The sequence below is a fragment of the Tamandua tetradactyla genome, chromosome 4 (genome assembly GCF_023851605.1).
Source record: "Tamandua tetradactyla isolate mTamTet1 chromosome 4, mTamTet1.pri, whole genome shotgun sequence".
NCBI classification, from domain to species: Eukaryota; Metazoa; Chordata; class Mammalia; order Pilosa; family Myrmecophagidae; genus Tamandua; species Tamandua tetradactyla.
In genome coordinates, this window is record NC_135330.1 from 136,226,090 (window position 1) to 136,244,726 (window position 18,637).

At 35.7% G+C, this 18,637-nt stretch overlaps 1 protein-coding gene across 1 annotated transcript in view; it reads right to left on the bottom strand.

The window, feature by feature from the left end:
• Positions 1–18,637, bottom strand: part of LOC143679374 (uncharacterized) — a 49,519-nt gene that overhangs the window by 20,169 nt on the left and 10,713 nt on the right. Inside the window, exon 3 of the mRNA XM_077155841.1 lies at positions 16,291–16,418. Within this exon, the coding sequence (XP_077011956.1) occupies positions 16,291–16,418 (128 nt within the window). The remainder of the gene's footprint in view (positions 1–16,290; positions 16,419–18,637) is intronic.

Here is an 18,637-nt window from a genome sequence, read left to right on the forward strand (position 1 = left end):
TTTTCTTCATCTTTAATGACATAGAAGAAGGGAATACAGTAAAGAAGATAGAAAAAAATATCACAAAAGAATGACACTGTTACAGTGATGGAAAGGTAACAATTACCTTCAAAATATAGTTCAAGTACAGTATTTTGTGTTGCTTTAAACCATCCTCATATAAAAGCCATATAACTCAAGATCCATTCCTCTTTCCTCAGCTTCAATATCTGCCCAGAATATGATCCCTGTCACTAGTTCCTTGTGATGTGATCATCTTCCTGACTCTCCTACGAACATGATGTATTGGGCTGCCTGCTGGTGTTTAGTTATCTCCAGCTCCACTAATATTTACTTGCAGAGACAGCACCCTACTAGAGCCTCACCCAGACCAAAGAACTACAAGAGAGAACATTTGCAGTGAACACTGTTTTCGATGTAAACAAACTCCAAGCAAAACAAAGAAATATAAAAAACAGGGAGAACATATCATCTTTTATATCTATCATATCTTCTGATATTTAAAAACTAATGTCTTAAACTTCCTAGTTATTTCTTTAAGTATTTGGGAAAGTGTGATTGTATCAAATGTTGAGGAAGAAGATATTTACATTTAATAAATTATATTATTAATGTATATTAGCCTAGTGATGAAACTTTATATTAATTAACTGTTTTGATTATTACCTTAATTGAACTAATGTTTCCACTTCATATGTGTGCTGGCTTGAAAGGATTTATGTAACCTGAAAAAGCCATGTTTCAATACTAATCAACTTTGTGAAAGCAATGGTTTCTTCTAAACCTTATTCAGTACTATTCATTGGAAACTTGATTAGGTTATCTCCATGGACATGTGACTCAATCAAGTGTAGGTATTAAACTTGATTAGATGGAGACGTTCTCCACCCATTCTATGTGGGACTTGATTCATTTACTGGAATCCCACACAAGAAGAAGTATTCTGGGAAAAGCCGAGAGTCCATCAGTCAGTGACTTCTGGAGATGAAGGAAAACGCTGCCTGGGGAGCTGGAGAGGAAGATAGCAGATTTCACTGTGTTTGCCATGTGCCTTTCCACTTGAGAGAGAAATCTTGAACTTCCTCGGCCTTCTTGAACCAAGGTATCTTTCCCTGGATGCCTTAAATTGGAAATTCCTATGGACTTGTTTTAATTGGGACATTTCCACAGCCTAAAAACTGTTAACTTGAAACTTATTAAATTCCTCTTTTTAAAAGCCATTCCATTTCTGGTATATTGCATTCAGCAGCTAGCAAACTAGAACAATATGCAAGTATACTGAATCCCAGAAAAAGGCAAATAACTTATTCATGATGGCATAAGGTGCTGAAAGCTACAAAAACTCAGGTGTTTTTTCAAAGGATTCAAAATTGAAAACACTGAACCAAACAAATTCTGATTCTATGTTTGTGTGTAGAATGAGCCCATTCACAGATTAATATTTAGGAGGTTAAATTGTAAAAATGTTAAAAGGCTACTGATAAATTTTCATCTTTAACCTGAATGCCTCTTTATGTGGCAAATATGACCTTAATCAGAATTTGAATTTGGAAATTATCAAATAGATAGGCATTTATTAATCCATTTAGGACTAAAAGATTCTTATTCTAAACTAAAATGAAGTGACATTAAATAAATGCCCATTGAAATTTTATTTGATTTAATTTTCTATGGTAATATTCCCTCAAGGTTTTTAAGTATGTCTAGAACAAATTAAAATGTCAGTAATGTTTTTACAGAGGTAATTCTAATTACTAAGAGTTTTACAATGGCACATCCTTCACAGCCTTGAGAAAGTTATTTTAGCATTCCCTTATTCACAATTTCCAAAGGAAGGTGTTTTAGTTTCCTTGGTCGCTCAAGCAAATAACATGCAATGAGTCAGGCTAAACAATGGAAATTTATTCACTTGTGGTTTGAGGCTGGGAAAAAGTCCAAATCAAGTGTCAGCATGATGATACTTTCTTCCTGAAGGCTATGGTGTTTTGAGGGTGGTTGCTCTTTATCCTTGGCCCTTAGCTTGGCATATGGCAAGGCAAATGGTAGCATCGTCTCCTGGTCTCTCCCTTCTCTTCCAGGTTCCATTGATGTTCTGCTTCTAACTGCTCACTCTGTGGCTTCCTCTTTCTCTGAATTTCATTCTGCTTAAAAACGACACTAGAAACAGGACTAAGACCCATCCTGATTGAAGTGAACCATATCTTAACTGAAAAAACTCATCAAAAGCTCCAACTTACAATGGGTTAACACCCACAGGAATGGATTTGGTTTAAGAACATGTTTTTCTGGTTACATACAGCTTCAAATCATCACAGATGAGTTATATCCCTTATTTATCATGCAAATGTCAATAGAATGACCTCCTTTTTCCAACAGTTTATTATACTTTGAGATTGCTGCTTCTAAATTTAAATAAAGATCAAACTCTAAATCATTTGAACTACTATTTAAAAAAATCATTTAGGCAGGCTAAAAAGAAATACATTAAATTCTAGCACTGCTTACTTTAGAGTGAAGAAATTAAATATGATTTCTTATTTTTCATTTTTTTCTTAACTTCATACAATGAGCATTTGTTATTTTTTCCAAAAGAAAAATTTGGTTAATCATTAAAAGATTTAAATTCATGACCATGTAAGAAATCAGAAATGTTCTATTTTATGAGTTCAAAACTAAATGAGAGGGCAGGCAATGGTGGCACAGTGGCAAAGTTCTTGCCTGCTATGCTGGAGACCCGGGCTAGATTCCTGGTGTCCATGCAAAAAAAAAAATTAAATAAAAGAGTGTAGGCAATGGTGACTCAGTGTCAGAATTCTCACCTGCCATGACAGAGACCCAGGTTAGATTCCCAGAGCCTGCTTATGCCAAAAAAAAATTAAATTAAATGAGAGAGCTATTCGTGGGGAAAGGCAGGGGAGGTTGGCAGTGCAGGGAAGTGTCAAATTTAGTTAGTCCTCTAGAATAGCTAGTAAATATCCAGGAACTGTCTGGAACAGTGTTTGGGGAACACACATCATACACTCATCTGAAACAGCGGAGATCACAGCACAGAACTATAAAGCCCCAAACTGAGGAGGCTGGAACCTCTCCTTCCCTGGCATGGCAGTCTGTGTTGGAGCACCACCCTGTGGGAAAAAGAAGCAGTTTCTATATGAGCAAGGGTAGGTAGGACAACCAAGCTCCAATCATGGTTTTAATTAATAAATTTGGAACGCTGAATACAAGCACCCAGCACAGATAACTTCAGAGCAAGCAGAAAATGGAAAGGGACACTGAGATCTCCCCTGGAAGGAAAGAGTCAGGGCTGATGGAGAAATGAACAAACAAACAAACAAAGAGAACAGGTGCTTTTGGAATTGGCCAAGCTCAAAATACTGGAAAAGGGCTATACCCTAAGAAAAAGAGCACATAGAGCCCGGCACCCAAAGGCTCTTGACTTATGAACCTTCAGGGCCAAGACTAGCTTTGAAAAGGGATTCCTTTTTTTTTTTTTTTAACTGTTCTAAGTAGCTCAAAGCCTCAGATATTTCAATTGTCAGTGTTGACCCAAGCAATGGTGGAGCTAAGATAGATCTGAGAGACAAAGTAAGAAAATGAGTCAAGTGAAGAAGATAATCCCCTTAAGAGTGATTCTTTCCTAAGAATGATTCTTCCCTAAGAAAAGGAGGGTCCAGCTGAAATGGTGCCTCTCATTCAGAGAAATCAGACCCCAAGGGCTGGAAAAGAGAAACACCTTAATCCTGCCTTCTACATCGGTCTCTGTCTCAACCACACCTCTTGGAGGGACAGAATCTGCTGAGAATTAAAGGTGCTATGCCTCTTTATGCCAGTGGGGAATTGCAAACTGACAAGTGCCACCTGCTGGGAAAATCACAGAGTCTAAAGGCCTCAGAGGAAGGGAAGTCTGACAACCTGTTGGGTCTCATCATCAGGGAAACTTGATAGTGATCATACCCTCCTCCTGATGCCTGTGCCAGTATGGTAGGGGAAAATATGAATAGGGTTGATCATATCTGGGGAGACATTCCTCAAAGAAAAAAGAAAAAGTTCCACTTAGGCAGGGCAAAAAATAGCAAAACAAGAGCAGAGAAAATCTGACTAGTTAAACAAAAACTATGCCAGAAGTCTAGAATAAGCTGAACTGAACATCAAAGAACAGACAGAGGACAAAGGCAACCAACAGTAAAACTCCAGGTAAAAAAAGTGAAAATGGTCTCCAGAATAAACTAATCAAGGAAATCAGATGCTTAGAAACCAATCAAAATTATGAGTCACACAGAAAATGAGGTAAAAGGAAAAAAAAAAAACAACTAACACTTCAAATGAGATACAGGAGTTGAAACAACTAATTAAAGATGTTCAAACAGACATGCAAAAATCACATCAAAAATCAAATCAGCATGATGACAGAAGATATGGAAAAAGAGATAAAGACATAAAGAAAATGTTGGGTGACCATAGAGAAGAACTCAAAAGCTTGGAAAAACAAATGGCGTGATTAGTGGGAATGAAAGGCATAACAGAAGAGATGAAAACAAAATGAAGACTTACAAGAGCAGATTTTAAAAGGCAGAAGAAAAGATTAGTGAACTAGAGGACAGAACATCTGAAATCCTACACACAAATAGACAGATAGGGAAAAGAAAAGAAGAAAAAATAAATGAGCATGTTCTCAAAGAATTGAATGACAACATGAAGCACATGAATATAGTGTGTCCCAGAAGGAGAAGAGAAGGGAAAATGTGACAAAAAGAATAATGGAGGACGAAATCACTGAAAATTTCCCATCCTTATGAAATCAGATATCCAAGAAGTGCAGCATACCCCAAACAGAATAGATCTGTATAAATGTACTCAAAGACACTTACTAATAAAACTGTCCAATGTCAAAGACAAATCAAAAGTACAATGAAATATCATCCCAAATGTACTATAATAGTCATTATCAAATATATATATATATATATATATATATATATATATATATATATATATATATAAAACTACAAGTGCTAGAAAGGGGATATGGAGAAAGATGCAAACTTATTCACTATTATTGGGGATGTAGAATGGTGCAACCAATCTGGAATGTGATTTGGTAGTTCCTAAGGAAGCTCAGTATAGAGTTACTCTATGATCTAGCAATCCCATTACTAGACATATACTCAGAAGAACTGAAAGTCTGGACATGAACATACATCTGCACACCAATGTTTATAGCAACATTATTCACAATTGCCAAAAGATTAAAATAGCCCAAATGTTCATGAATGGATGAATGTATAGACAAACAGCTTTTCAAAAAGGGAATTTATTAAGTTGTAAGTTTCTATGTTATAAGGCTGTGAAAATGTCCAAATTAAAACAAGGCCATAGAAATGTCCAAATTAGGGCACCAACACGAGGTTACCTTCACTCAAGAAAGGACAATGAAGTTGGGGAATTCTCTCTCAGCTAGAAAGGCACATGATGAAATCTGCTAGCATTTTCTCCTAGCTTCTTGTTTCATGAACGTCCCCCAGGGGTGTTTTCCTACTTCATCTCCAAAGATCTCTGGTTGTGTGGGCTATGTCAGTTCTGATGGCTGTCGTGGCTCTTTAACTTTTTTCCAAATTAGTTCCCTCCTAAAGAACTCTAGTAAGCAGCCCTAACTTGAATGGGTGGAGACACAATTCCATGAAAACCATCTAATCAAAAGTTACTGCCCATAATTGGGTGAGTCATATCTTCATGAAAACAACAAAAAGATTCCACCCAGCAATAATGAATGAAGATTAAAGATATGGCTTTTCTGGGGTACACAAAAGATTCAAACTGTCACAGATGGTTTCTATGAAGATGTGTCTCCACCCATTCAAAGTGGAGGTGCTTACTGGAGCCCTCTAAGAGGGAACCATTTTGGAATAAGTGCAGAATGAACAGAGCCCACACAGCCAGAGATCTTTGGAGATGCATAAAAATATGCTCCAGGGAAGCTGTTGAAGAAGTCTGGAGAGAAAGCTAGCAAATATTGTTCTGTGCTTTTGCAGCTGAGAAAGAAATCCCAAATGCCATAGGTTTTCTTGAACCAAGGTATCTTTCTCTGGATGCCTTAGTTTGGACTATTATAGCCTTGCCTTAATTTGGACATTTTCATGAACTTGGAATTATAAACTCATAACTTAAAATTCCCTTTTTAAAAGCTGTTTGATTTCTGGTATATTGCATTCTGGCAGTTTACAAACTGAAACATGTGGTGTGGAATAAAACAATTTAAACCACTTAAAAATAAGGTGGTACAAGTGCTGAAGTAAATGTGGAGAGATGCACCTATTTACTTTTGATAGGGAAGTACAATGGGTGCAGCCACTCTGGAGGGCAGTGAGGTGGTTTCACAGGATGCTAAGTATAGGGTTGCCATATGATTCTGTAACCCCATTATTTGGTATATACTTGGAAGAACTGAAAGCAGGGACAAGAATGAACATTTGCACACTGGTGTTTGTAGCAACAATATTTATGATTTGCAATGGAAGGAGGTGGCCTAAGGGTACATGGATTGATGAACAGGAGGACAAACTGTATTGTATGAATACAATGAAAAATTGAGCAGCTGCAAGAAGGAATGAAGTTGTGAGGCATGCAACTGGGTGAATGAATGCTGAAGATGGTTGTCAAGTGAATGAATCAGAAATGTATAAACAAATAATGCTTCACTAATTGGAATCATTTTAATGTGCCAACTCTGATATTTTAATTCAAGAGCCTAAGTAATCAGGGGAAGGCTTATTGTAAAGGTTCCTAGCTTGTAAGCTCTTATAGCAGTCACATCTGTTCCTGAGTTGTAATAGTTATTCCTAAATTTTGAGATGCTGAGCTCTTGGTGTATAACTTGCTCATTCCCTGAAACTTCAGTTAGCTGTGTGACACCTGGAGTTCTGCAGCCATGAAAGTCCGCACTTCCATAAGGCAACTATTAAAAAGAAGCTGAAAAAGAGATCAGGCTTCAACTAGAGATATGAATGAAGCTGATCTGGCTAGGACTAAGGTAAATCAGACTAAAAGGTCAAGGGTTATATTGACTGCATTTAAAGCTTCAACTTCTGTATGAGACTAAAGGAAAAGATGTTTATCTGGTGCAAAATTCGTATTTTCTATAATGCACTATCTAATTTAACTTGTATGGCTAGTTTATTCGAATACCATAATTTTATGGAAACTTTAACAGGGAGTGAGATTTTGTTGGTTTGTACAGAGTGAGGCAGTGATACATCCCAGAGCAATCTGAGCAGAAGATAAAAAAAAAAGTATTTTCAAAACTCCCTTTGAGGGACTGGGGAAAAATGTGAAAATATTAAACTTTCCCACCTGAGGAATTCCTCATATTCTTGCAAACATTGTGGACTACCAATTTAATAGGCAAAGCCCTTGATCTGAGTTTTGCCTTTATGAAACTTATTCTTGCAAAGGAGAAGCTAAGCCTACTTATAATTAAGCTGAAGAGTCACTCCCAGAGAATCTACTTTGTTGCTCAGATTTGACCTCTCTCTCTAAGCCAACTTGGCAGGTAAAATCAGTGCCCTCCCTGCTACATGAGGCATGACTCCCAGGGGTGTCAATCTCCCTGGCAATGTGGGACATGACTCCCAGGGATGAGCCTGGACCTGGCATTATGGGATTGAGAAAGCCTTCTTGACTAAAAGGGGTAAGAGAAATAAAACAAAATTGTTTCAGTGGTTGAGAGATTTCAGACAGAGTCTAAAGGTCATTCTGGAAGTTATTCTTATACATTAGATGATATCCCTTTTTAGTTTTTAGTGTATTCGAATATCTAAAAGGAAAATCTGAGATTGTTGAACAGTAATCCAGTAGGCTTGATTCTTGACGATGATTGTATGACCATATACCTTTTACAGTGTGACTGTGTGATTGTGAAAACACTGTGACTGTCACTCCCCTTATCCAGTGCATAGGCAGATAAGTAAGAAAATAAAGACAGAAAAAAAATAAATAATAGAGGGAGATAAGGGGAATGGGGTGTTCTTTTTTATTTCTATCTTTATTCTTATTTTTATTTTTACTTTTTTTTGAAGTAATGAAAATGTTCAATAAATGACTGTTGTGATGAATGTACAACTATATGATGATACTGTGAACTGATGATTGTTCCCTTTGGATGATTATATGGTATCTCAATAAACTTGCATTAAAAATTAAATGAAAATACAAACTTAAATATAAAATGGATTGGAATTGGAAGATTAAAGATTTTACATATGGGTTTAGGGAAAATATATAAATTGTGCATAATAAAAGAAAAGACTAGATTCTGTGGCAGATATTTTTATACAAGTCTACCAATTTATTCATTTATTTCTGTTTGATATGCAATCAAAATTCATTAGGGCTTATCATTGTACTGATTCTAATAAGTTTCATTTTAATTCTTCTTTCCAAATATTTTTCTGTACTTTGTTTCTCCAATTTTAAATTACTTTTGTTTTCATTTTTGAGCAATGTCTACTCAATGTTCCAAGCCATGCCCATATTCTGTCTCTTCCTCAATAAGTTCTGTAATAAGACTTTGTATTAGCTAGGGTTTTCTAGAGAAACAAATTCAGCAGGAGATATCAGTAAATATAAAATTTATAAAAGTGTCTCATATAACCATGGGATGTAGAGTCCAAGGTCTATAGGACAGCCTGCGAGCTGGCAGCTCCAATGAAAGTCCTCAATGAACTCCCTGGAGAGGCTGGCTGGCTGGCTGATACAGAAAGAGTGATCATCTCTCCTGAATCTGTCTTAAATGCCTTCCAGTGATTACATTAAGCCTTACTCATTGCAGAAGACACTTCCCTTAGCTGATTGCAATCATCATTAGATGCAGTCAACGTGGTCATGATTTAAGTCCATAAAATGTTCTTATAGCAACAGACAGGCCAGCACTTGCCCAACCAGACAATGGGGCACTGCCACCTGGTGAAGTTGACACATGAACCTGACCATGACAGATCTCTACTAGTTTTATCCCTTTCTAGTAAAAATGCAAACGCAGTTTCCATCTTCAAATAGAAACTCAAGCTTTACTTTCAAAACTTCCTTTCTGTCTGCTTAGGAATCTGGTGACTTCTATAGTGATTTGTAAAACAAAAACACAGTAGATTATGCACATTCATTAATGTATAGAGCCTAGTGACAGAAAAGAAACAAACATCACAACATTAAATGATTTATGTATTTAAACATTTTACATAACCTACTAATCTATAAATTGAGGGTCATTTTTAATGCTAATGTACTCATTCGCTTATTCACTCATTCAGGTTGCAGTTTGGAAGGGCTATAGTTTATTTGGATAATGGAATAATGTGAAGAAACATTACAGGGTAAAGCTTACTATGACAGAGTTTATATAAGGATTCCATGGTGACTTTTCCAAATGAGGACAATAGCACAGGCTTCTATGAGGAGAAGAGTTATGAACCAAATATTGATAATTGTGCCTTATTTGTGTTTTGGTCTTTTAAAGTTGGAATTGGATCTTTGAGATATTTTTAAACAAAAAGTAAATGGTATGTTCATTTTAAAGAGCACTCTGGAAGCATTTTGAAGATTTGATTGGTTTTGGAAATAGATTACATTCGTAAAGACTAACTAAATGGTTCTGGCTGCAATCCAGGATAGATATGAAAAGTCTATTAAAAGAAGGTGTGGTGGCAGTGATAGAGAATAGGAAGCTGTTTTATGCTTGTAAGATATTGATGAAATTTAATGCTATCAGTAGTGAATATAAAACAAGAGTCTAGGCCCTCTTTGCATCATGAAACACAAATAAATTATTATATTTTATATAGCACATTGGGATAAACAGATATGTCTACTTATGGCTGTAGACCCAGTGAATAGGATAGTGATTACCAATATCCAGTTCAGTCCTTCATGGCAACCTCTACTTGAGATTATTTCTGAGTTTCTACTTATATAGCAGAGTGAATAAAATACAATAACTTTGAAAGTGCAGGTATTGAAGACAGCATCAGCTGATAAATTACGTTTTGGATATGTTAAATGAGTCAGAGTAGAGACAGCATGTAATTGGAAGTTTGTGTCTGAATTTCAAGAGGAAACCAGTAGTGGCAAGGAGACAGTCTTTTGGATTATCACCATGTTGGCAATAGTAAAACGGCTAAGGGCATGCTTAAAATCTTCACACAGAGAAGAAATGGAGTAGAACAAGACAGTGAAAGTATCCAGGAAACTAATGTTTAAGGATCCAGAAAAAGATAAGGATGCAAGAAAGAACACTGGCAATAGTCATGTAGAGAAATGAGAGGAAAGACTGATTATTTTGTTAAAGAAGGAAGATGAAAGATGAGTGCCGATGATGTTGAATGTACCAGAGAAATCAGGTAGTAATAAGCAACAACAATGACAGAAATTGGAAACAGAGATGTCATTGGTAATACCAGAGTGATACAATTATCTGTAATGGTATTCATTGTATTAAGGAAAAAATATGAGATTGGAGACAAATGATGACTCTAGACTACATTTTTAAGAACTTTTACTTTGTGGAGAAGAAAAATATTTCAGAAGCTATGCAAGGTAGATCAGGAGAGCTGGCAGTTTTTATGATTGATCACTTGTGTTTTTTTGTTTGTTTTGGTTTTTACTTAAAATGGAGAAGTATGATCAAAGTAGAAGGAACAAGAAGATTGGGAAAGGTTGACAAAAAATTGAAGAAAGGGCTACTGATGGAACAAGATCCAAACAGGCAGGGTGGTAGAGGCTGCAAAACAAAAAAATGGGGAAGCTACCCTCATCCAGAACAGCAAAAGCAACTTGATCTCAAACGGGAGGTTAGAGGGGATTTGGGGTTTCAATGCAGTTAATTATCTAAGTTGGGAGGGTAAAATATTGATGAAGTTTCCATTAAATCTACTAATTTGTGAATTAGGAGACAAGACTCTCAATTATACGAGAAGTAGCCAGTGAAGTCGGGACCTTGAGAAGAGAGGTGAAGATTTGGAACCAAGTAGAAAATGATTAAATCGCCTAAAAGAACTGCTGTCCTGAGAATTCTTGTGAGTTTAGACATCATGGCCATGTAATTCCAACTGTATTCAGAAGCAAGATTTTAAAAAGCAGGAAGTTTGGGTTTAAACAAGCAAATAATAAATTAAAAAGGAGTTCCCGTCAGAAGTAGATTGTTTGGAAGAAACATAAAGGAAAATGTGTTCTGAAAGTTACTTCCAGAAATACTTATTAAACGATAAGTTGATGTTTAATTACAATATATAGTATGTTAATATCTGTAGTAATTTTCACTCATGTTACTCTCACTAAAGGAACAGGAGGTATAAGCACTATTGTTCATACAGAATTTCAAAGTCATTTAAATCTGATTAAAAATAATCTCCTATTAATCACACTTAGTATCTAATTTCATGTTCTTAAGGAATAACCACTTCATTTATTATCAGAAAAAGTATACAAAATAAATTAAAACATAGCTTCTTAGACAATCCTTCCAGAAACTGAATTAACTCAGTTAACTGGACTGTCAGATCAGACTCAAATGTCAAAAATTGATATTTAGAATAATTTCAAGTGTAGAAATAATCTCAATGAGCAACCAAAGCAGACAGAAGTCTGGGATTGCCATTGCAGCTGCCATGTCAATTTTTAGCACAAAAGGTCATGTTCTGGTCGAGACCAGCATATGAAATATCTAACAATGTTTGCAGCTACACTGATTACAAAAAAAAAAATAATTTTGCTCATGAGACATCTCCATTTTGTACATAGTGTACAGGCCCTCTGCCAGGGAGCCATGCTTTTAAATTCATAGATTCTAGGTATGTTTTTATTAAGTAATTCAAACAGGTACATCCTGCTGAGAACATTCCATTAGATAAGGGACCTTTCACTAGCAAATACCAGTAATATGTTTTCAAAACGTTTGTCATTAGATTGTTTACCAGAGATTTGACCAGGTAATCTTCGTTTTTTCTTTCCTAGGGACATTCCTTCAGTTCAGGGAGACAATCATCTGCACGCCTGCTGCTAACCATTTGCTTCTTAGAAACACACTTCTCTGTTTGACAATTTCCCACCTCCAACATTCATTTAAATTTCCATCTTCACATGTGGAGAATTACAAAACCCTAAGACATCGGTATTTTAGCTGTGCCTCTTAGCCAAACTATAATATCAAGTAGCTTCCAGCTGCTTTCTGCGTATTTGCCACTCCAACATCAGTACAGTTAGGCTCTCTAGGAAAACAAGGTCCTGGATAATGTCAAGAATTACCTTACTGATAGTTGTGCCACTTTACTTCTGCAGCCTCTCTAAAATCAATCTGCCTTAGAGAAAGCAATTTTGTTTCCTTTCTTGTACACGCTACCAGTATCGGTGTGTGGATGTGGATGTGTTTGTGTATTTAAGTAATTGTGTGTATATGCTGTGTAAGTTTACGCTCCCTAGAAGTAACAGAACTAGAAGATAGATGTATGTAAACAGATATCCCATTGATGGTATACAACAAAGAGACAGCACAATATATTTAGGGAACAAACCCAGTTTTCTAATTTTTCAATCTGAAAAGAAAAAAATAAGTGAAATTAAGGTGTTCAAAAACCGTTCAAGGCATCCTATAGTCTCACATAATTATAAAATGCCTATATACAGGGCAATGCCCTTGTACAAAATTTAAACAGGAAAATGGGGAAAAGGCACTCACAGTTCTGCATTCCCCTACAGTAAAGATCAAAGACCTTATTGAATATACATTTAAATAGATCACTGTGAGATAACACTTTGAATTGGTTTTGCATTTATTTGAGAAAATCTTACCAAAATCTATAAACCAGCCAATAAAATGTCATGATGTACTGCAACACATGCTGCCAAGAGGCTCAACAAAATCATGAAAGACAACATCTGATGTTGCAATCAAAAGGTCATTATTTTCTTTCAATACAGCCATCTCAGCACTATGATGAAGATGAAATCCTGATTGAAATTGCTCAAATGAGTCAAATTGCATCATGTGTTTATGTAATTGATTACAACCTCCAACACTTCAAGCAGAGCCTAAATTAAAAAAATGAATGATGGTGTAACACTTTATCCACCAGTAATGAAGCTTTCTTTAGTACTTCTAGCTCAGTGTAAATTCATGGCTGTTTGAATAGCTGACCCAGAGCCAAAAAGGAAAAAAATTACTGTTTAACTGCCCATCAGTGGCACTACGTACAAGCAATACCCAGGTACAGGACAGAGGATTTATGTTAAGAATCCATCTCTACTCTCTGAGAACTAGACATTTTACTAATCCTGAAAGAGAACTGCTGAAAAGGGGAAGTGAAAGTTACAGATTAAAGACCATTTCTTAGAATCTGCTTTGATTATTGTAAATACTTCCCAGTCTACACTGAATTATCAGATTCACGTATTTATCTCCTCTGAAGGCTTTGAGATAAGGACATGTAAAGGGCATATTGTTAGATCTTAATGGCCCTTGCTCACTTTGGTGCCTGTCACAGATTATGGAGGTAGGTCCTGTGTCATTGACTTCAGAGGAGTTGTTGCCCAAGGCCATTCCAAGTTAGGCTTTAGAAAGAAGATAGAGACAACGTCAGGAAAACTTCCTTCAAGAATTGCAGCCATTCTAGGGAACACACTTGGATTTTCATTTATGCAAGCATCCCAGGAGGAAAAATAGGTTAAAAAATGTGTTTCTATGTAATAGTAGTAGTAGTAATATTACTACTACTAATAATAAGTATGATAAAAAAGTAATATTACTAGTAATAATAAAATGGTAATAACTATAATAGATAACATTTATGGAGTGATTATTTTTATCAGGACTTATTTAACTATAGATGAACAAAATTAACATTTATATCAAACCTACTAGATATATAAAATCATCTCCTAAAATGCAAAATGAGCCCTATTTTCAGTTTAGAAAACAAGCACACAGAGAAGGAATATCACCAATTAATTTGGATTTAAATACAAAAGTTTGAAATTGAATTTTGACTTTCTGGTACCAGAGTCTCCGTCACTGGTATAGCATCACTGTGCCATGTTTTCTATATATTTGTCACCTTTGTGTTTAGTGAGATTGCAAAATACACTTCAGCTCCTGGGCTGCATCTCTCTACTTGTACAATACTTGTGTTTCCTTTAGAAGCAGATGCAAACATTCATCAATCTACACATAATACGTAATGATAAAGGATGAATTCTTAAACGCTGTTAAGAATTATGCACATATCTATTAAATGGTGCAGCTGATAATTGGGTAAATATATGTGGTGGTTTGAAGCTGTATGGGCCCCAGAAAAAACATGTTCTTAAATCTAATCCATTCCTGTGGGTGCAAACCCATTGTAAGGAGGGCCTGTTGATGAGGTTATTTCAGTTAGTGTTTCCCATCTCAGTCAGGATGGGTCTTAATCATATTACTGAAGTCTTTTCAAAGAGAATGAAATTCACACACAGAGAGAGAAATCCACTCAAGCAAGAAGATGAAATCAACTAAACCCTGAAGAGAAGGGACAGACCAGCAGATGCCATGAGCCTTAGGAGCCAAGGGTCACAGACAGCCTATCTTCAGGAGAACAGCATCGCTTTCATGATGCTTTCATTTGGACTCAAATGTAAGGTAATAAATTACCATTATTTAAATGAAATCACTTCATTATATTTGCTTAAGCAGCCCAGGAAACTAAAAGAATATAGAAAAAACTTTCATAAGAAAAGAATTACAGTAGACAGTCTAAATTGTACCTGGATTAAATTGTCTGCCAATAACTATTTAGTGTGAAAGAGTTTCTCAGTAGCATTGAGTAGTAATGCAAAAGAAAAGGTATTTTCTGCAGTAATAATATCATAATAAGCTGTCTTAGCAGAATGCGTTATGATAGTAAAAATATTGTTGCACTCTATATATTCTCTCTTTCAGACACAGCATAATGATTTTTTATATCTAAATATGCAAAGTATGGCAAGAAAGAAACGATAAGATATTTTGAGCTAAAATAACAATGCAAGGATAATTTCACACAAAAAAATGATCACTAAACTTTGTGAAGTGCACAGGCTGGCTCATCAACTGAATTTTGAAGTGGCAGAATGACCTAGCAAATCACATCAAATGACAAAGAAACTAATTGTAATTAAAACTCGTCCTCTGGCATGAGCTAAGAGCTGACAAATGAAGAAGCATTAAAGTTATGTTAAGAGGTATTTTAATAACCCTGGGTCTAATAATGTTAAAACACTCTAATGACTAAATTTGGCCGACAGCTTTCCTAGTTCTGATGTCAATCACTCATCCCTTTAAACTGTGTCCACTTTTCCCAAGACTAAGATATACTAACTACTACTTTTTTCCCCAACAATTTCAAACACCTCTGTCAATGGTTATTTTACTTTTAATTTCTTTCCCATACTGATTGCAGATTCTGTTCTTTTCAATTGCTGTTCAGGTTTCACGACTCTGATTTCACATTTAGTCACATCATAGGTCGTAAAGCTGTGCTTTATTCAAAAGACCACTGAATTTAGGAGAGTATTTAATGCACTTTGAATCAGAATAACTGAGGTTGAATTTCCTGCTTTACCACTTACTAGATGAATAGTGCTGAAATTAACCTCTTGAATCTCTTTCTCCAATGTAAAGGAAATTTAAAACTAACTACATACACAGTTTCCTTATAAGGAAGAAATGTATTCATTTGTATGAGTCCTTTAGTTGTACAGCTGCAAAATATTATTTCTAATGTTAACTGATGGTTCAACAATGCCCAAAGGTATAATCAGGAAAAGGAGAAATAGAAGTATATGCTATAGGTTTTGAGAGGTAAAAAATAAGATAGTTTTTCATGTTCAATTCAACTTTTCATTTTACACAAATGAAGAGCTCATAGTCAGAGACAAAAATGGTATGTTCAAGGTCACACAAATACCAGACTAAGAGATTTTGGATAAGTGTCTTGAGTCATCAGCTTATATTTGTCTAAAAAAAATCCTTCAGGAGATCCGTGGAGGATATTGCAAACTGCTCAGCAGCCATCACCCAACCTTTGCCTAATCCTGTCTTCTTTTCTATTGTGACATTATGTTTCAGTTCGTTTCTATTCCACAGCCCTGGGGAAGATGTTACCTCTATTAACTAAAAGGCCTAGACAGACCTTAAACTAGAAGAAAATTGGAAAAAAAAAACCATCCCAGATGCTATTGAGAGCAGAAGCTCTCAGTGTTAGGGCTTCCTCACCCTGGTGTGTAAATACTCACCCTTGGCTGCACAGATTTGTCTCTCCCCTCCTGCAGGATGTGGGGCATGCAGAGCTGCCATGCAGTTGGCTTCCCCAGGAGCCTGGCCATGATGACATTTCTTCCCCTGTTCTTTTGGACCCTTTGTGCTGTGTAAGAGATAAAGCAGTTCTTTGCTGAAAGTTTCTGCTGTGACTGAGCCTGTACTCTCACCACACACTGTGTGGCAACTCGACCCACAGAGATACTGACCTGGTAAGCCCTGGTTATATACGGACAAGAAGGAACAGGATGAGATCCTGTTTTTAAATCAGTGCAACGCTGTTTTAGAAAACCACACCAAATATAAAACACTCAATAAAGAGACAAGAGCAGTGATATTCCAGTTCTGCCTTGTAATTGGAGGCTATGGAAAAGTCACTGGTTTGTTGCTCACCATTCTCTTTATTTGTAAAATGAACAGGACAAAAGAATATAATGCCCTTCAGCTCAAGGACTGACTCAATGGTAGATCATTTTCCATCGTCTGAGTATACTCAGCTTAAGCATTAGGCCTTATGACAAAGACTAAATAGTTTAAATCCCAGGTCAGCCAGGTTCTCTCCTGACCTTTGACAGATTATTTGGTATAAATTCTTTTCCCTAATATGGAGATACACATAGAACTTGCTTCATAAAGATGCTCTGATTTTAACTGTTAAGATATTTGAAAAGCCCTTTGCCCATAGAAAGTTCACAATCAGAATTGGCTGCTGTTATTTATCATGATTGTTATTATTAGCTGACACAGAAACAAAACTATTCCTCATATTATATCCCATATTAACTAAATGTCAAAAAATTTTCATTATTTGTTTCATTTGGGAGTTGATGTAATTAGTCATTAAAAGGATATTAATCTCATTTTTATCTATTTTTAAGCTTCCTTTTTTATTAGAAAAGCTTTAAGCTTACAGAAAAATCATGCAGAAAACAGTTTATATTAACACCTTGAATTATTGTGGTACCTTTGTTACAACTGATGAAAACATAATATAATTTTTCCATTAACCAGAGTCCATGGTTTGCTTTAGTGTTTGCTATTTATGTTGTACAGTGCTGTGACTTTTAAAAACATTGTTGTTCTAGTAACATATTAACTAATTAAGTCTTATAGAATCTCTTTATTCGTTAGTCCCAGAGGAGTCTATGCTGTGATTATGTTGAACCACCTTTTCTGTATGTGTTTGTTTATTTGTTTGAATTCTCTTATCTCTCCTTTAATTTGCCTTGAATAATTTTTCTCTCTTACCAGGTCACATTTGAACACACACTCTTTACTGAAGCATTTCTGATCCCTCTTTAAGCAAATTAACTGTTCATCTCTCTTCCAACATTTTGTATGTACCTTCATAATTGTCCTTATCAAATTATTTTATCAAAATTATGTAGCTCTCCGGGGAGAAAAACTTGAGCATCATTGTCTTTGCACTTTTGGGCCCCAGAAGAATTATTGGCATTACATAGGTCATCAATAAGCATCTGCTACATTTCTAAAATATTAGCGTATCAGAATATATTGACAGCATGTATTAAATTTCCTAGTTGACTTTAGCAAAACCCATACAATCAGTCGATAGGTATTAGTTTCTTAATAATCTAGAGAAATGCTTTAGTTTTTGAGATTATACCACATAAATAGACCCAAATTTGTGCTATATGTTCTACTTTGAATATGTTTGACTCTTTTAAATTCTAGTTTCAGAAATGATATACTGTGATAACTTTGCATTCCCTGTTCCTTCTGTCAAGAACATGTGTTTCTTTTTCCCAGATGCCCACAAGGTCCATTCCCTCACCTCCTTCAGATCTCTGCAGCAATGCCCCTTTTTTACAGACGGTTCTGAGTGCCACTCATGCTGTAGCCCTATTCCATGACTATTTTCCCTCCACAAATGTTACTACCTTCTAACTTGTTCAATTTGTTTCTTATTTGTCTTCTTGCTCTAGAATTGAAGGTCCCTGAGGGCAGGGACTTTATCTATTTTGATCAGAGCCTATGACCCATACCAGAAAACTGCCACTCACATGACAGGCTCTCAAAAAATATTTGTAAATATCTAAATCAATGAATATTCAAGGCAGGGTAGGGGGAAAGAACAAGAAAGGAAAAAAAAATCAAATAGTTCAATGTTACTACAGCCTAGGCTCTCTCAGGGAGAGTGATTAAAGAGAGGTTGTAAGAGTTGATTAGCATGAAGTGCTGAGAGTTCTTATTTTCATGTCAGCTAATAATAACAATCTCAATAATTTATAATAACAGCTAACATTTACTAAGGATAATTATTAATGGTGCATCATAAAGTAAATTAAAATGAAAAGGGAGTCC